The 18,800-nt window shown below is 39.9% G+C and overlaps 1 protein-coding gene across 1 annotated transcript in view; it reads left to right on the forward strand.

Moving 5' to 3' along the window:
- Positions 1-18,800, forward strand: part of LOC135217916 (uncharacterized) — a gene marked incomplete in the record, with an annotated part of 536,838 nt that overhangs the window by 391,103 nt on the left and 126,935 nt on the right. Inside the window, 8 exon segments of the mRNA XM_064254001.1 lie at positions 121-293; positions 991-1,147; positions 1,809-1,920; positions 1,923-2,015; positions 3,416-3,580; positions 11,440-11,549; positions 11,643-11,837; positions 16,525-17,244. Coding sequence (XP_064110071.1) covers positions 121-293; positions 991-1,147; positions 1,809-1,920; positions 1,923-2,015; positions 3,416-3,580; positions 11,440-11,549; positions 11,643-11,837; positions 16,525-17,244 — 1,725 coding nt within the window.

An 18,800-nucleotide genomic window follows, 5' to 3' on the forward strand; every position in this document is an offset into this window, starting at 1 on the left:
TTGATTGTTCAGTTATTGAGTCTGTTATAGAGGACAATTATTATGTCAAAATGATTACTACTATTTTAGTAATATTGTATTGTAAAAGTAAGCTAACTGGAATATCATGTTCTGTTAAAGGCATTGCTGGATGGCTGTATTTATCCAAGTGTAGTCCAGTACTTGGCTTGTCGTGATGTTTACACCATTGCATCGCATGTACCTGCTATGTTGGTAAATCGGGATTTGATGGAATCACTTATTATCAACTGGAAATGTTTTGTTGGTCATGTCTCGGAGGACCAATTAACAAAGTAAGTACTGTTGGGTTTCATTTGTACAGGTTTTCACCTTTCATATCATAATTGCTTGTAAAGTATTTTAGTTATGTGAAATTATGTTAAGTAGTTTAGATTATATTATTAAGTAATTGAAACAGACCGGTAATTGTAAACTCCTTTCACGCTAAGTACCTCTCCCTTTAAAGAATATGAATACATGTTTGTCATTTTTGAAGTCCCTCATAAATCATATGTTTTTGCATTAGTATGGGCCTTCAAAGATTTGCACCTTTATCCACTAGCTATTTCACTACTTAGTATTTAATGGAAAGATTTATTTGATGGTTAAGAGCATTGCCAAAGAGCTTTTTGTAGTTCATTAAACAAAGTGAACTCTTGAATATGAAGCTGTCGGAGGATGGGATTCATGTTAACCAATGATTTAGCAAAAGATTTTAGGTTTCATTTTTATAATAATTATGGAAAGTGTTTGCTAAGAAAATACATTTTCAATTTGGCAAGATTTACTTGTCAGACAGAAATGTTTAACACAGTAACATCAGACATAAAGCATCAAGTTTTATCAGTGGAGTAACTAGGCAATCTGCTTGGAAAGGTCTTAGAGTTATAGAAATTTCATCTAATTACAAAACACCCAGATAATTGTTATTTGCTTAAAATATTTCTTTTTCCTAATCAAACAATTTAATTTGAATATTTCATGTTTCAGATACTGTGTTAATGATCAAGGTGAACGAATAAGTGAATTAGGAATGCTTTTAGCGGCTTTAATGTACTTGTTAGCAGAAAATCAAGTGTATCGAGACTTCAACCTGGTTCAACTCCGTGATATTGATGCTTTGGACAAAATACTCTTCATGGGAAAGGTATGATTATGTCAGTGTTGCATAGTTGTAATAATAAAACACAGATGTAGATAGATCTGTGTGACCAATTAATTGGAAAACATTAAACTTTTATATTAAGACATATTGACAATGAAACATTTACATGCCAGAAAGATCGTATCATGATTTCAATGCCCAGCATGCCTGTATTTGAAATGTGGACCAAACAGTGAATAATTAAACATGAAAAGTTTAATTAAATTAAAAATAATAATCCTTAAAAAAGATTTGAAATGTTTTCAAGGTTTAAAACCTTGTTTATGGTGTGCTATATTTCATAATGGTGTCCTGGATAAGTGTGTTCCCTGCCTATGAATAGTATGAATTTATTGGTGAATGTAAAATTGTTGGTAGGATGTTTAAGGAAACTTTTTGTAACCATTGTATTCTTCTGCTTTGCAGTGTAGGTAACATTATCTATGTGTATAGTAGCTTAACTATTTTAGGAATGTAATGCACATATTCTTTCTGTAGTTTATGTAGGATAAAATACAAATGCATTAATTTGCATGGTTTTGTACAGTAAATGAGTAATGGAAGTACTTGTTTCTAAAGGTTTTATTCGTGCCTAAGTTGAATACATTCCACTTTAATATTTTCAGTGATTTTGTGTATTCATGTAAATTTTGTACTCTCACAGGCCCTGCAATTGACTGATGATACTTTAGATGGAAAATTCATGGCCCACCTGTATGTAGGCGTGGTGACTGGCCTTATGGGTGGATCAGGCCCAGGTGGCTGGAAGTCAGTAGCATCGGTTTGGGAGTAAAGTTCGTATCACTTGAGTCTTTCTCTTCTGGCTTTTGCTCTGGTCCATCTGGAAGTGGTTTAACTACAACTAATACAGGTAATATTCTCTCTCTCTCTCTCTATCAAGGTCTCTCTCCTCCCTCCTCTCTCTCTCTCTTTCTCCTCTCTCTCTCTCTCTCTCTCTCTCTCTCTCTCTCTCTCTCTCTGTTAATGTTGTCATCCTTTTGTGATTCTTTGCTTAATATCATCAGTCTTATTATTGCTGTAAAGAATATTGAACATTTGCAGCAAATTAGTAAATGAACTAAAGAATTAGAAATGATCAGTATACGTATGTCTTTTAACCTCTAAAACCTGTTACTTCTGTTTTGTATAGGAAAATTATTGCAGTTAGAATATCAGGAAAAGGTAGCAATGTTCGTATGAATTAAATCATAGAAAATTTGCTTGTGATTATTATACTAGTAATATATACATATAGTAATTTTTGAAAAGAAATTATATTACTATTTTCCAAGATCAGTTCTTAAATGGAAAAAGGAATTTCCCAATCTTGTACCTTTGTTCTAAAACAGTTTTTATTTTGAAAGTTACTGTATAGAATATTTCTTAAAACAAACTTGTGCTGGAGCTAACACAGATGTGTAGCAACATTTTTATCTTAAGTGTTCTTATTGTCTCCAGCATTTGCATTTTTTAGATAAAGGTTAAAGAAGTAGTTTAGAAGTAGTTTAGAAATTATGAAGCTTGTGAAAATGCCACCACCACCATGAAACTATATAATCTACTCCAAAGAAATGTTAATTCAGACATGGGTGTAGAAGCTGTTTCTCCAGTTTCAAAAGAAAAAAAAGTCAAGGTGTTATATCTGTCAAACAAAATAAGGTTATTGCAGTTTTGAAAGAACAAACAAATGGGAACCAACATCTGAGTTTTACCAAGTAGACTTATGTAACTTACTGTCGACTATTAAATATTGAATGCAGACACTCCCTTTTTATAGGATAAGTGACTGCAATTTTAAGATAATAAGCTTTGACCAGATATGATGGATATGTTAGATTAACAAAGCAATACAAAATTTAATACAATTGCCCTGTTGGTATGAATGGTGTGCTATTTTAGGAAAATTAAAGCTTTACATCTACAAGAAAAAGCAATGGTGGAATATGGTGAGAGACTGATAGCTCAGGGTGCTTGTGCATGAATATTTATGGATTTGCCTTGGGGGGATTCTGTATGTGACTACTGATATCAGAAGTGAGATTTATCTTTATCCTGTGTTGCCTTGTGGACAATGTCAAGTTTCAAAATTGATAAGACAGGCAATAGATAAGTGTTTTGAAAGTGATACACAAATAGGGATATGAATAAAAGGGGAGTTAGAGATATTCACTATTCACATAAAAATATAAAACAAAAGTGGGACAGATATGGGTTTCTTGTCTCAGTTTTCATGCTTGATGTCACTACATATAAGTTTGCTTAATATTTCAGGGAATTCATATGGCATCACTTCCCCTCCAGTGCGTGTTAGAGATGCTGCTGCTGTGTACGGGTTTCTGTTGCTCTCTCATCCTGCCCATCTTACATATGCAGCAACTGATCAAAACACTGCTTATTATTTACCAATTGTGCAACCAAAAAAAGTTGGTAGGCCAGGTAGGAGCACTTGTAGTTTTTTTTTTACTTTAGGAATGTTATTTTTGTAGTGAACTGAAGGTCGGGTAGTCCTCGCTTCTGGGCAGTGTCAGTTATCAGTGACATTAACCAGATTTTTGGCGGCAGTAAGCAATTTTCAGCATCGGTAAGCAGTTTATTGGTATAGATAAGCAGTTTATCTCGTTGGTAAGTGGTTTATCGGCATTGGTAAATGGTTTATCCACTTTTTCTGAATCTACACTTCAGTGCACAAAATTGCGCACGAGTGAAAACTGTGAGTAATGTCAATATACAGTGTAGGAGGGAGCTTCTGTTCCAAAGCCTTTGTTTAGCCCAGTAGGCTCACACAATACAGTACGTACTTTGTATTTTGATGGGCTTAATGAGAATATGTCTTGAATGCCTGATTGAGATCCAGGATGCTGGTAGGTGGAAAACATTTGTCATGTTAACTTTGGTATTGGAACTGAATTATGATATTGTTCATACGCGAACAAACCTTCGGTCTTAACAATAGGATCATTTCTAGCGCCCAGCTGGATCCGGTTAAAACGCAGATGAAAGCAAGGAATCTTGATATCTGGTAACACATGCGTAAATTGGGTGAAGAGTGGTGAAAGACCACACACCTACGCCACCGTGTCAGTCTTTTTCTTAACTGCCTGGGCAAGAGTTGTGGTTGACCTCTCTCGGTCTTTACCTGGTTCATTGCCAGTTTCATTTGTGTTTAGTGTGTGTTTGTGTGTGGCTGTTATTATGGCTGCTTCTGCTCCTTCTCGGCCTCATCAATGTGTGTGCCCCGGAATTCTGGGTTTTCTGTGTTCTCGATTTTTGGCTTCGGTAGCGACCAATCACCACATCACGTGTAGCAGGTGCTGCTCTAATTTTTGTACTATAACGAATCCTTGCACGGAATGCCGTGCATGGCCTAAAGAGCAGTGGAAGTCGTTTTATAGCAAGAAAGAGCATCGGAGGGTTTCTACTCTTCCTTCATGGAAAGGACTTTCGCCTCTTCCCGATGCTTCGTCTCCTGCAGTGCTCACACCCCATAGTAGCGTTGTGCCTGTTTCTCCTTCCTTTTCTTCCATTGATTCGTCGTTGGAAGTATCGGGAGGCCCTCAGGCTGATTTTTGTAATGTCGCCCCTTCTTCTTCGGGAGTTAATTTGTTTCCCGGGAAGGGGGAGGCTTTTTCATCATTCTCATTTATTCCAGAGTTAGAGGCGTCCAAGATGGCGGCAATTTGGAAGACACTCAGGCTAGGGGGTCTCCCATCCTTTGAGAGGTTGCTGTATGGAGGCTCGCTACCCCCCTCCTCAGACTGCCCAGGTCCTCCCCCCTCCTCCCAGCCTCGTCTTTGTGGGTAGCTAAGGTCAACCATCTTGTATTGCTCCGCCACTGACTGTTGCCGCTTCTTCGAGTCGGAGGGAAGCCGTGGTATCAGCCCCGTTAATGAAGTCACGGGATCAGTCGTTTTGTATTCCTCCGCCAGTGGCGTCTGCTTCCCCTTCAGGCCAAGGGGAAGCCATGACGTCATCACCACTTGTGACATCACTTCCATCGCTGACGTCACTCCCAGTCGTCTCCTCTGCACTGCCTCTCTCAGCCATTTCATCGTCTTTGCTGCCCAGTTCGCTGCATCTCCCTTCCATGTTAACGGAGCCTTTTCTTGCTGGTCCATCAGAGGCTTTATGCCAGGTTGGACTCTTTTGAATGATAAGTTGGCTGCCTTGTCGGCCGGGAGGACTGGAAGGAAACGTGTCTTCCCCCTGTGCGCCACGTCGGTGCATCAAGCGTTGGGAGGCCAATGACTTTGCTCTTTCTCCACCTACAAGAGAGGAACAACGTGGCTGTGTTCTCAAGAGTGTTGGTGTTTTGGAGAGTGCTAGTGTATCTTCCCTTGTGCAATCTGCAGTGACTGCTTCGTCCTCTGCATTGAATCGCGAGCGTGTTGCAACCTTCCCTGTCTGTGCACATTGCGAGCGTGTTGCAACCTCACCCTGCCTGTGCACATGATGCAAGGACTCCTTCTTCTCCAAGGCCTATTCGTCGCCGTAAGGATCTCAAGGTGCCTGTCAAGAGGTCGAAGGTGGTGAGCGAAGAGTTGGTGCAGCAGAAGTGTTTGCCTGCCCCTCTCCCTGGTGCTTCCAGGAGTTTGACTCTGGGGGATTCTCCTTCCATCTTGAGTGTTCGGGATTCCTCTCCAACTCACATTTGTACGTCTGCCACACCTGTGACCGTTCGCGGACATGTTAAAGTGTTATCTGTTGGAGGAGTGGGTAGTGATGTTCCTAGTGTTATAGTGGGTTCGTCACAGGAGCCGGCATGTGGACCCAGCCCAGACAGGTTAGTTGGTGTTTCGGGCTGTTTGGCTGCTGATCCTTCTATTAATTTTAATGGGGAAGGTGCCTTAGAGGAGCCTACACATCCTTCTCATCGTTGGTCTCCGTTGCCAGAGCAGGAGGAGGGAGACACCCAAGAGTTTTTGTCTTCCTTTTCAGAAGTCGATCTCATTCTCTGGTTCAAGAATTTGGAAAGTAGGACTGAGGCTCGGTCGTCTTACACTCCTTCTTGCTTGGAAGCATTGCTGGGAGCTATACAGGATCCCAAATCATCTCTTCAGCTTCCCTTGTCGGCGCACATCCAGTCGGTCTTGCATAAGGTTAATGCCTCTGTTTCGGACCGGGACGGTTCGCTTCGCTCTAGGGGCTCTGCCAAGCTACTACCCTGCCTCTCATGAGACATAGGAAGTACTATGCTATGAACTCTGCATTTTTTATGTCGCGCCATCTTTACCCACACGTCATTCGCATGGAGCCGGGATTGACTTTGGAGCAGGTGAGGTTAGTGGCTCCGTCCTTGTCTCTGCAAGATGCCTCGGCATTGGAATCTACGGCAACCTCTATGTTGTAAATGGTTTCTTGGCTGGACTTCTGGTCGGTGGTCATTGCCAAGATAGCTTCTGACAGGTCCCTAAAAGGGTTGGTGAGTGCATCCTCACTTGCCAGTCTGTTGCAGTCCAGAGGCAAGGCGTTTTTGTATATGGCTCACGTCAGTGTTAATTTATGGGCTAACCTTCTTCTGATTAGAAGAGACGCAGCTTTGTCTAGGATGGAGAGATCAGTTAACACGGAGTCCTTGCTGGCATTGAGGAACGGAGATCTGTTGGAGACCCAATATTTGTTTCCTCGTATCGAGCCAAAGACAGACTGGTGCACCAGGCCGTGTCTAAGTCGGAGTCTCGTCCTCGGAGACGTCCGGCTCCTCCTCCTCCCCGTCCAGCAGCAGTCAAGAAGATCGTCGCCTGGTAGGCCGTCGAGGAATTAGAGTTTGGCAGGGCCTTCCTGTTCGACTCGGCCTAGGTCAGAGGATCAATATCCCTTTCGCTCTTGTTTCTTTAAGTCAAGAAGGGGCCCAAGGGGCAGTAGGTTAGGCACCTCTCCCTCTCCTGCGCCATGGGGGGCGGGTGTGCCTGGCAGGCCATTGGGCCAAGTGGCAGGGTTGTGGGGCAGAGGAGTGGGTGGTAGACATACTTCGGGTGGGGTACCTACTGCCATTCGACTTCTCTCCTCCTCTGTCGGACAAGCCGCAGCTCAGGAAGCCATATCCTCCAGATTCTCTGAAGTTCTTGGCTCTTTGGGAGGAAGTGCAGAAGACGCTGGACAAGGATGTGATAGAGGAAGTGGTGCGTCCGTCCCAGGAGTTTTACAGTCACATCTTCTTGGTGCTCAAAGCATCGGGAGGATGGAGACCTGTGATCGACTTATCCACCTTGAATCACTTCATCAGGAAGACAAGGTTCAAGATGGAGACCCCTCGTTCAGTGTTGGCAGCTGTGAGGGAAGCGACTTCATGCTGTCGATAGACTTGAGGGACATATACTTCCAAATCCCTGTTCATCCGACTTCCAGGAAGTTCCATCGCTTCTCTCTTGGAGACAAGGTCTTCGAGTTCAAAGTCCTATGCTTCGGGCAGACAACAGCCCCTCAAGTGTTCACAAGAGTCTTCTCTCTTGTGTCATGTTGGGCCCATGCTCAGGGGATCCGTTTGCTGAGATACCTCGACAATTGGTTGGTCTTGGCAGTTTCCATGGAAAACCTGCTGCAGGACAGGGATCGTCTAATTCGGTTCTGTCTGGAACTGGTCATCGTAGTCAACCAGGAAAAGTCGAACCTCGTACCCAGTCAAAGGATTCTCTACCTGGGCATGGTCATCGATACGACAGTGGCAAAAGTTTTCCCGTCAGATCAGAGATTGGAGAAGTTGCAAGTGATGGCACGCGACTTCCTGTCGGAACCACATCAGTCACCTCATCAGTGGCAGGTTCTTCTGGGAGTGTTGTCTTCCCTGGAGAAGCTGGTCCCTCATGGGCATCTTCATCTTCGGTCTCTGCAATGGAGACTGGGAGAATTCTGGTCTCCGGCAGGGGACTCACCCCTGTTAAAGGGTGTACCGCTGCATTCTCTTCCACCGGACTTCCTTCTGTTCTCTGACCTCTCCCTCGCAGGTTGGGGGGCTCATTTAGGCGGCCTCATTGCTTCAGGCGTTTGGAGTTTGGAGGACAAACAGCAACATATCAACATCTTGGTGTTGAAGGCAGCCTTCCTGGGTCTGAAGGAGTTTTGGGAGAAGGTAGAGGGTCATTCTGTCATTCTCATGTCGGACAACACCACGGTGGTAGCATATGTGAACAAACAAGGAGGCCTGGTTTCACATCAACTTCATACCCTGACCGTCGAGCTTCACCAGTGGGCGGTCAGCAATTCAGTAGAGCTCTCAGCCAGATATATCCCAGGCTTACAGAATGTGGTCGCAGACATACTCAGTCATCGGGATCAGATCCTGGGCACAGAGTGGTCCCTTCATCAAGTGGTAGCAGACAAGCTTTTCCAGGTTTGGCGGAGACCCATGCTGGACCTTTTTGCGACTCGCTTCAACAGGAAGCTGGAGATATTCTGTTCAGTGGTCCCAGATCCTTTAGCATTTGCAGAGGACGCATTCCAACATCCCTGGGATAACCTGGAGGTGTATGCCTTCCCTCCGTTTTGTTTGATCCGTCAAGTTCTGAACAGGCTAATGGAGTTCACAGGGTCTCAGGATGACTTTGGTAGCCCCTCTGTGGCCTCAGGTGGAATGGTTCCCAGATCTGCTGTCGTTGTCAGAGGTTCCGAGAGAGATTCTCCCTTGGCGACATCTGTGTCAGGCCCATGCGGAAAGGTTCCACCAGTCAGTAGAATCCGTCTCTTCATGATTGGAGGTTATCAAGTACTATCTCTTACGAGAGAGAGGCTTTTCTCAGAGAACAGCAGGCCATATGTCCAGCAGTCTCAGAAAGTCGACCTCTGCGGTTTAACAAGGCAAATGGGCGATCTACTGTGATTGGTGTCGTAAACTGGTTTTTTTCCACTCGCAACCTCTATTCACCGAATAGCAGACTTTTTAAACTTTCCTCAGAGACGAGAAACATTTGTCCTTTTCTGTCATTAGAGGCTGCATGGCGGCCCTGAGTTTTTTGTTACGCCTTAGAGGTATCGACGTCTCCTCTTCCTGGGAACTTTCCTTGCTAGTTAAGGGGTTTGAGCAGTCGAGGTCTCCTAGAGAGCTCAAACCTCCAACGTGGGATGTTTCCTTGGTTCTCAAGAGCTTCACTAAGAGTCCATATGAGCCCTTGCATCACTCATCTGACAGGAACTTGATGTTCAAGACAGTTTTCCTTCTGGCCTTGGCATCTTCAAAGAGGGTAGGAGAGCTCCATGGTCTGAGCTATGATGTGAAGCACACCAGGGGTTGGGGGTCAGTGTCCTTCGAATTTGTCACGGAATTTGTGGCCAAGACCCAAAATCCCTCTGTTTTCCATTCCATCACTGAATAACTTTGTGGGTGGTGATGCTCAAGAGCTTATGTTTTGCCCTGTCTGAGCCCTGCGTTGCTATCTTAAAAAGACTCTGCACCTTAGACCAGACTGCCGCAGACTTTTTGTTAGCACAGGCCGGACAAAGAAAGAGGTGTCTAAGAATACTATCTCTTTTTGGATGCGGGAAGCCATCAGACAGGCATATTGATTCTTGATGTATCCACCACCACTTCTGTGCAGGCTAGAGCGCATAACGTTAGGGGTATTGGTCCCTCTCTGGCTTTCAAAAAGAACTTGGCTGTACATAGAGTGCTGAGCACTGGTACTTGGTTACACCAGTCGACATTCACCACCTTCTATCTTAAGGATGTTGCCCACAGATCTGCAGAAACATTTTCCCTGGGTCCTGTGGTGGCTGCACTTTTGTATCTTACCTAAGATGATTGTGTGGATGGGAGAATAAGTGAGTTGGCTGGTCTCCTGTGATTACAACTCTAAATACAGTAAAGGTGTGTGCACTGTAAAATTTCATTGTTGATGTATTATATTTTAAGTGTTATGTCTGAGTTTTAATTTAGATTGCAAGGTGAATATCTATAGTTCATTTCACACTCCCTCAGTGTTGGTATTTTGATTCCTGTGATTACAACTCGAAATACTGTAAAGGTGTGTGCACTGTAAAATTTCATTATTGTTGTATTATATTTTAAGTGTTATGTCTTGATTTTAATTTAGAATGCAAGGTGAATATCTATTGTTCAGTGTAGATTTACTGAAAAATTTAGCTTTTTATTCTTTTATTGCTAATAGGCCATTTTAATCTCCAATGAAAGCTTTGGGGTCTTTAGCAGGTTAACAGTGTGAATTAGGTGGGAAATTAGCAAGTTGGAATGTTATTTTGCAGATGATCCAGAATAATGCATTTCTGCCCATCTAAGATCTGACTACTACTGTCTTCTTCCCAGGTGTGTGAATGGTTCTCTTGTTGGGGTTACGGAGGCCATTCTAACCTCTTGTGAGGGTGAATGTATACTTACTCTTGAACATTTTATGATGCTCAAGGGCAGGACTAGTGTGTCAAACCTCACTTAGTTGGGCAAGGTTTGCTCTCAAAGAGTCATAAAACCAGATCGCCGATAACTGGGGACTTTCTTACTAGGTTAATTGATTTCTCCCAGCTTACTACCCACTAGTCCACCCAGTGTTCAATGTGTGTGTGTGTCAACAAAGAAAAACTGAGCTGGGAAGAAATTTACGAGTGCACTAGCTGACTGGTCCAGCTTGTTCCACTGGACCTTAGTAATTTGTGTTGCACACGTAGTCTTATGATTATGGAAGGGTGGTTCTTTTCAGCTGTGTGGGAGTTATGCCCATATGTATTAAAGGATATGTAAAAGTACGTAAAGGATTTTTGTAAAGCAAATGTTTTGGTACTATGTATGCGGTGTACGTATTGGTAATTGATGAAGTTTTATGTTTAGTAGATTATTTTGGCCATGGTGATTAATTAGATGCTAGTTGACTTTTTATCAAATTTGGGAGCAAGGTTTTTAAGTGAATTTATATTATGCAGTAAAAGAATAAATTTTGCACAAACTTTTTTTCTTATTTTTGTTTTATTCAGTTCACATATCTTCTGCTCTATGCTTTCTTAAAAATGTACAATTCCTTTTTTATATTTTTTGCCGTATTGTGAAGTACTTGATAATTTTATTTTTAGCTAGATAAACCATACTAAAGAGAAAATATGCATTAGGAAATTATATTATGTAAGGTTCATGCAAACTTGTTAGTAAATTTTGTTTATGATGGGATTTTACAAATTTTTTCATAAAATCAGTCATTTAGTATGCATAAATTTTATTTTATGTTTATTTAATATATATGTCATCAGTGTTTTGTTATTTTGGAAAACTTTAAATCCCTTATTAACACTAAAGTGATTTTAGTTGGTTAATGAAGCCTTGAAGAAGATATGATGGTATTAAGTGTCTTTTCTAAATATAGGTTCCTTGGTGGCAGTCGGTGTTGATTTGGCAGCACAGATTGAAGAGAAACAGAGTCCATCACGTTCTGACAAAAGCACGGTTCCTGTGGAGGTAGTGGAGAAGAGAGAGGTAAAGAACGGTGACCCTTATGCTGCAGAGTCTGAGAGAACATATTCACAAAATGTTGATCAAAATTCTGATAAAGATGATATTACATTGCAGCCTGTTGAAGCCAAGACAGGTGCAGAGGAAACTTGTACTCCTATCGATTATTGTAATAAGAGTTCGGGTGAACGGGGACCCTCTGACAAGGAACCTTATGGAACAGATGAAAAAGAACTGACTGACAAAGAACGGAATGGGAAAGTTGGTACAAAAAAGGTTATGTGCCCTGCGCAGGTGATTTTGCGAGAAATGGTAAATTTATTTTCATTTTTTGTTTTAAACACTGGCTGCATTAGCAGAATTTTTGTTCATTTTTCTTATTAGATCTCCCTCTGCAGTATATACAAGGGATAAGTGGCTGATATCCATGCTTCATTGATAGAAAGAAATACTCGAAAGCCATTAAGATATTTTACCTGTACAATTCTTGACAGACAATAGATATAAAGGTATGTGACTGCGGAGAAAGCATAGGTCAGTCCTAGCAACTGGAGGGAGAGGGACAAGTTAAGGGGGTTGAGGATGTTGTTTTCAAAGTATATGTGGAGTTACACAGAGTACGTATTGTATCAATGTTTTTACTATTCTCTGAGGGTTATGGTCACACACAACTTTAGTATGTGTAGTTATTTTTTTTTATTTTTATTTTTTTTTAGGAGCATCACTACCCATCATATTGATGCTTTGACAAGGGCATTGTGTGTAAAGGCAGCATTGTGTGCTCGAGACTTCGGTATGTCAGGCAGTAGTTTTGAGAGCCATATATTTGCCAAGATCCATGGGCAGGGCATAAGAAGCAGTAGACCAAGTAGGTCCCTTTCAGATGGTCTCCTGTTGGAGAATAGGCTTTCTTCTTCATTGCCAGGTGGGCGGTTTCTGTTGATGTATAATATAAAATTAGTTTTTTTGCTTAGATCAGTAGAGGTGTTTGTTGGTACTGAGTTCATAGTCTTTAAACCTGGTCAGTTTGCTTGTTAGAGTACCCATTATTTATGAATGCTTGAGGTCTTTTCCATTGTGAAATATAAACAATTTTTTGTGTGTGGATCAGTAGGGTTGTTTATTGGTACCATGAATTCATAGTCTTTAAAACTGGTCAGTTTTCCTGTTAGAGTACCATTATTCATGAATGCTTGAAGTCTTTTCTTCAATTCAACATGAGCACTGATGGTACTCTGGGCACTCACTTAACCAGTTCAGGCAAAGACTAAGGTTGTTGGGTTTTGCATTGAATTACTGGTTCCCAGGTTGGTTTCAGTGATGAGAAAATCTAGGAAGGGGAGCCCTTCATCAGTGCTGTACTGACAAATGTAATGTAAGACAATACACACAATTGGAAGGCTTCTTGGAGGCATTCTGTCTGCTGTACATCCATGACATTAACAAAGGTTGCCAGTAGTAGACTGGGTTTGAGTATGGGTTTTGAGAAGTTGGAGATGTGTTTCCTAACAATCCTGATATAGGAATTCATGAAGAGGGCACTTAGAGGGGAAACCCATGGCAGTTCAGTCTTTTTGGATGTTAATGAGGAGACCCCGTCACCACCCATCGAAAGCACATGTACATTTGTAAACATGGCATCACAATAGGTTCCCATCTAGGCATCCTCGTTACAATAGCATTGATATAGTAGTAGGTATTGTTTCAGACTACAACGGGAAGCACATTAGAAGCCCTTTATATCTTGCAGGAAAATCCCAAGTTGATAATGGTACAAGAAACATTCCTCCTTCCCACAATCACATAATGCTGTGAAGTCACTCTTCTGACTGTTCTGGGTGGCAGCAGTGACCCAACCACTGCGATGAAAAGTGGTCTAGTACATTTCATGCCCATTGGCCATTCTTAAGTGAGCTCTGCAGTGACATCAATGTGGGTAACCACCACACTTTTCACAGAATGAGATAAAAAATGCCACGCACCTCCATTTAATTCCTTTAAGTGTCCACCTCTGTCTTAACTTTAACCCTATGAGACTAGAGTTGATATGATACTCTGTGAAACTCCATGTATACTTTGAATGTAACCACTGCTGCTTTCTGGACTTGCTCCATCTGATACTTGCCAAAACTGACCTTCACATTCTCCACAGACCTGTACCTGTTTTTGTATGGTGTGTTTTTTACAAGTAAAATATCCTTGTGACTTCCGAGTATTCTCACCATCAATGAAAAATTGATATCAGCCACTTGATCTTCCCCTTTTGTTCTGTAGCAAAAGAAATTATAAGAAAAATAGAAAAATTAATGTAGAAAATCAATACTGCTGTTGCAACGATAGTGTTTAACGTGTTTGACAGAGGGTTTCCTTCCAAAAATATATGTTCTTTATTCTTTTGAAAAGCAGTTGAAATTTGTGTATTTTCATTTAACCAAGAATTGGAAATTTAAAAAGTATTTATACCATTGTTACTCCTTTTTGTTGCAATTGCTTTTAACTCATTTTGGGTATTGGGATAAGTTTCATTACATTCCAGTTAAAACCCAACAGTCATCGAGATATAGCTTCTGTAGACACTATATTTAAATGTAGCTTAGATGGATGGCATTTGATAGTCATAATGTGACTGTTTAAAAAAAATAACTTGTGCCTTATTTAATTTTTGGGGGACTCCACAGTTTTGTGTACAATGTAGAAAACATTTCCTGAGATAATGAGAAATTATTTTTATCAGAAAATTTATGAAAAATATAAAGGTTTGTATGTTTAGCACGGGGCCCTTTATTGTTAGCCATAATTCAAACTTAGAGCTTGCAGCAGTGAGCCCTTGGACTGAGATTGATATCTGGAGGGTAGTAGGTGGTAGCCTTTAGGGACAACAGTTTTGCTCTGAAAGTTGTAGAATTGAACATCCAGGTTTGTCTCAGTTTATTGCAACTTTGAGGCATACCTGGATATGACTGAAACTTCTGGTGAGCTATCATCATTAACCTCTCTCTCTTTGTCTCTGTTGTGAGCTATCATCATTTGTCTCTTGGAACAGTATTTTTACCATTGTTTTCATCCTTTTCCAAGCATGTTATAGAATGCTGTATACTTTAGTTGCATTTGATGTGAGCATGCCAATTTAATGTTTTGGAGTTTTTTTATGTATCTTCTAGCTTCTCTATAGGCACTTGCTTCTTTTTCCTTCTATACACCAAGTTGGATTTTTTCTTATTCATTAAACTACATAGTTCTTGGTTACTTTCTTTGATTTAGCATTAGCTAGAATATTTTTCTTACCATCATGTTCCCAATGTAGGATTTATTGGAAGGTGAGGCCCACTTAATATAGATATCAGGTTAAGATTTATTTTCAGTGAAAGCCATCCCTTGTTATCTTTTGCCTATTTAGTGCTTCTAATTACCTTGTCACTACTTTCAGAGAGAATCTTTTGCATTGGACTTGCATAATGGCCCCATTTTTTCATTATTGTTGCTGTCATTCGTTTTATACATTTATGGCCTCCAATACTGAGTGTTAAGTGGTTTTAAGAATCTCTGGGAGTTGACCAACTCTTAAATACTAGTGTGAAACCAAAGTAACCCATCATAAGTATCTAAAGGTCTGATGCAGATCTTTGGGAACATCTATTAGCTTGTGCTCTGAAATGCAGCTGTTCACTGTTTATTCTTCTCACCCTTTCAGATCTTCCCTAGACATAAAGCTCAAGGTTTTAATTTCAAATGCTGGTTTTGTGTTTTAATATGATGTAACCCCTCACATAGCTGTGATATAAGAAAGATTATAAAAACTTGTTGTATATCCTGAATAGATGGCAACAGTGGTGGTCATCATTCCTTTCAAATAACAAGGATTAGAGAAAGGTTTGAAGAACAGTAGGCTTCTGGAGATTTTACAATAGCCTGAACAGAAAGTTTGAAATCAATCTGATATGCTTGAGAATTAATCATACTAGATTAACCAATAATTATATTATGGATTGGGCCAGTGCCCTAGTATATGCCTTCCTTGAAAGTCCCCCATCTGTAGCATGTTGTTTGGTACAACATTCCAGAACCATTTAAGGTAGACATACAATTTAGATGATAAGAATATCTCAGAAATTTTAAATGCCAAAGTATGTATATGTTAAAAACCTTATAAAATATCTTTGAAAGCAAGATTTTTAATTAAATATACTTATGAAATATACTTATTTGCACATTTATTCATTGTATTTTTCTCTGATAAATAAACATCTTACATCTTAAAAGCTCCTTGATGTTGTAAAGATAATCTAAATAAAAAGGTACTGAATAAACTAAATCTGTCTGATGCTTTTCGTCATGGCATAGACCTCTTATCAGATCAAATCAAATTTCACAAAAATTAGAGAGATCTGATGGAAATTCATTTATGATCCTCACAAACAATAATATATAGAGGTCAGATGTGAAATAATGAAGTTCACAAAACAATAACATAAATAAGAATGTACTGGTGTAATTTGATAGACCAGTATTTAAGTGAATATTGGATTAATTTACTGATAGCTTCATGTAATCCTAATCAGGTCATGAAAAAGATGACTTTGGGAACTGCATGGATGGTGTACATCAACTTTTATTGATGCATGATTTTGTTGTTATTGCACATTTTATTTTTTTAATGCATTAGCTATTTCATTGTTGTCTATGCTATGCTTGTGATATGTTATTTTCTTACCTGTATATATTGGGTATGCATACATATTTTGGAAATTTGCTTAAGTTTCAGTGGACAGCGTTCCAATAGGTTGTGAGTTGTGGGCATCTGTAAACTATAGTAATCTTCCAGAATATCCATTTTAGTCAAGCAGTCAAGGCTTTATGCTGGTTTAGGAAAATTACCTGAAAAAGTTTAGCTCTCTATCATGTCCTCATCATAATTCAGAAGGTATGTCTAGTAGTTTATGTTCAGGCATCACCATACAGCTGTTATTTTTTTATATAGATTTACTTTTCCCCTCCACAGATCTCAACGGAATGGATAATAATTGACAATCCAGGTAATGTAGATGGTGTTCGAAAGGTCACTAAGACTCACAGAAGTGGTAGACCATCTGCTAGGGATGAAAGCACTCCAGAAAGCAGTTCATCAGTAAGTTCAGATGATGCAGAGAAAGAAGGTGTTAGTGGTGTAAAAAAAATACCTGTGGAAATTGGGGAAGATCAAGTAGATGGGGATTCATTAGTGAAAACCACAGCTCTGGCTACCATGGTGGTTCCAGGGGTAGATGTGTTAGAACAGAAATTTGATTCAGAAAGTGTTGAGATTGAAAATGCAGTTTGTGCTGATCAAAATCTAGATGAAAGTTGTGATAAGGTAATGAAAACTTTAAATAACAAACATTCTATGTTAAAGGTGCCAAGACTCGAAAGCCCATCAGCAGACTCTTCAGGAAGTGACAGAACTGAAGTTATTGTTAAGTGTATTGGAAAAACCACTAGATGGACTGAAGATGTTGGAGAAACTGAGGAAGATGATAGTGATGAAGAGGAAGAAAGCATTAGTGGTGAGGAGCTTTCAACTCTTATGCAAGTGGTTGTTGGTTTGTTAGAGTTGCTGCAGGTGATTCTAAAGTATTCAAATGAGTCTACTCGATACACATTGTTAGCAGAGGCCATATACATGGATCAAGCTCAAATCATGATGAATCATCCTCACCCTGTCATACGTACAGCAGTTTTTAAGGTAAATTTGCATTTTTATTGATGCTGTAATCTGTAAAGTTTTATTTATTTTCTTAACCAATATCTGAAAATTAAGGTAGATTTGAGGTATTATAACAGGTCGTATTTGAATTTTTTCTGCATTACTTTATATTATTTTTGTTCTTAGAAAGTTTTTATTTTGCAATTGGTTCAAAGCTGATCATTCTTTAGTGTAGATTACATAAACACTAGGGAGTATAACTTTGCATAGGAAACAATTGCATAAGATGCAAGTAGTAATTCGAAATACTTGAACTGTGAACAAAGTACTATCAAGATGTTAAGTACAGTTCAACCTGAAGCAAGGGTATATATACTTAAAAAACAAGTTAAAATTATAAGCTGTATTTCATTTGTGGGGGTATTTTTCTGGTGCATTTCAATGTTTCTTATTTCTTAACTAAATCCTTAGGACAGGTGTGTTTAAAGAGGCCCATGTTATTTAGTAATTTACCGAGTCCCCAAGACAAATGTATTAGTCTCTTCGCTTTTGCGAAAGACTGTTTGTTTTTCCTTACGACTGTCATTCGTAAGTATTTCTGGTTCCTTCCATCTCCTATGTGATATCTTAGTAGAGTGGTGCTTCTTAAACTAAAGGAGATGATTCAAACAGATAAGTTGAAAAAGGTATAACAACTTTATTCTGTAACTCCATAATAAGAGAGACAGTTCGGTCGGGAGACCGATATGTTTGATCGCTGGTAAAGAACTGAACTTTTAGAGCATCACGTCGATAGCGAAACATTAGCTATCTCAGCGATTCATATAAAAACATACGTAGTCCGCCGGCTCGGAAGTTACAAGTTTCCGGCGTAGGTTAACAGGTCAACCGCTTCCCATGGAAGTTGTTGTGCAAAGTTATCAGTAATGCAAAACGATGACATTACTAAACAGATTTAAACCAGGCTACTGCAGACAGCGCATAGCGTAATCTAGATCTGCATTGGTCACGTAGGACCCTCCTAATGCCATGACCTCAGGTCATGGGTTTTTATTTACAGACATGTAATTCTAAAAATGTATTTATTACAAATGTACAGTGGTCCCCCCGTATTCGCGGGGGATGCGTACCAGACCCCCCCGTGAATAGTTAGAACCCGCGAATGTTTGGAACCCCTATAATAATGCTAAAAACTGCCTATTTTGTTAGTTAAAACTCAAGAAAAACCACTAAAAATTTTCATACTTGGTTTTTTTAATAGTTTTATCACAAAAAGTGCATTTTATGATGAAATTGATAAAAAAAAACCAAGGAATTTGTGGACATTTCTCATAGAAATACCGTGAATGCGCGAATTTTCCGCGAATAATGCGGGGAAACGTTCCTGAGAGAAGTCCGCAAATGTGTGAGTCCGCGAATCCGGAGAGCGCGAATATTGTATTTACTCAGTAGAGGCCTATATTCACAGAACTAGTACCACTAGACTTAGCCAGTTGTCTTTGGTAAAAACCTTTATAAAATAATTTCCTAGGTCTGATTTATCATAACCTGACTGTGATTAAGTTAAAAAACTAGATTATAAGTTTCTTGCTATT

The sequence above is a fragment of the Macrobrachium nipponense genome, chromosome 9 (assembly GCF_015104395.2).
Source record: "Macrobrachium nipponense isolate FS-2020 chromosome 9, ASM1510439v2, whole genome shotgun sequence".
In the NCBI taxonomy this organism is placed as follows: Eukaryota; Metazoa; Arthropoda; class Malacostraca; order Decapoda; family Palaemonidae; genus Macrobrachium; species Macrobrachium nipponense.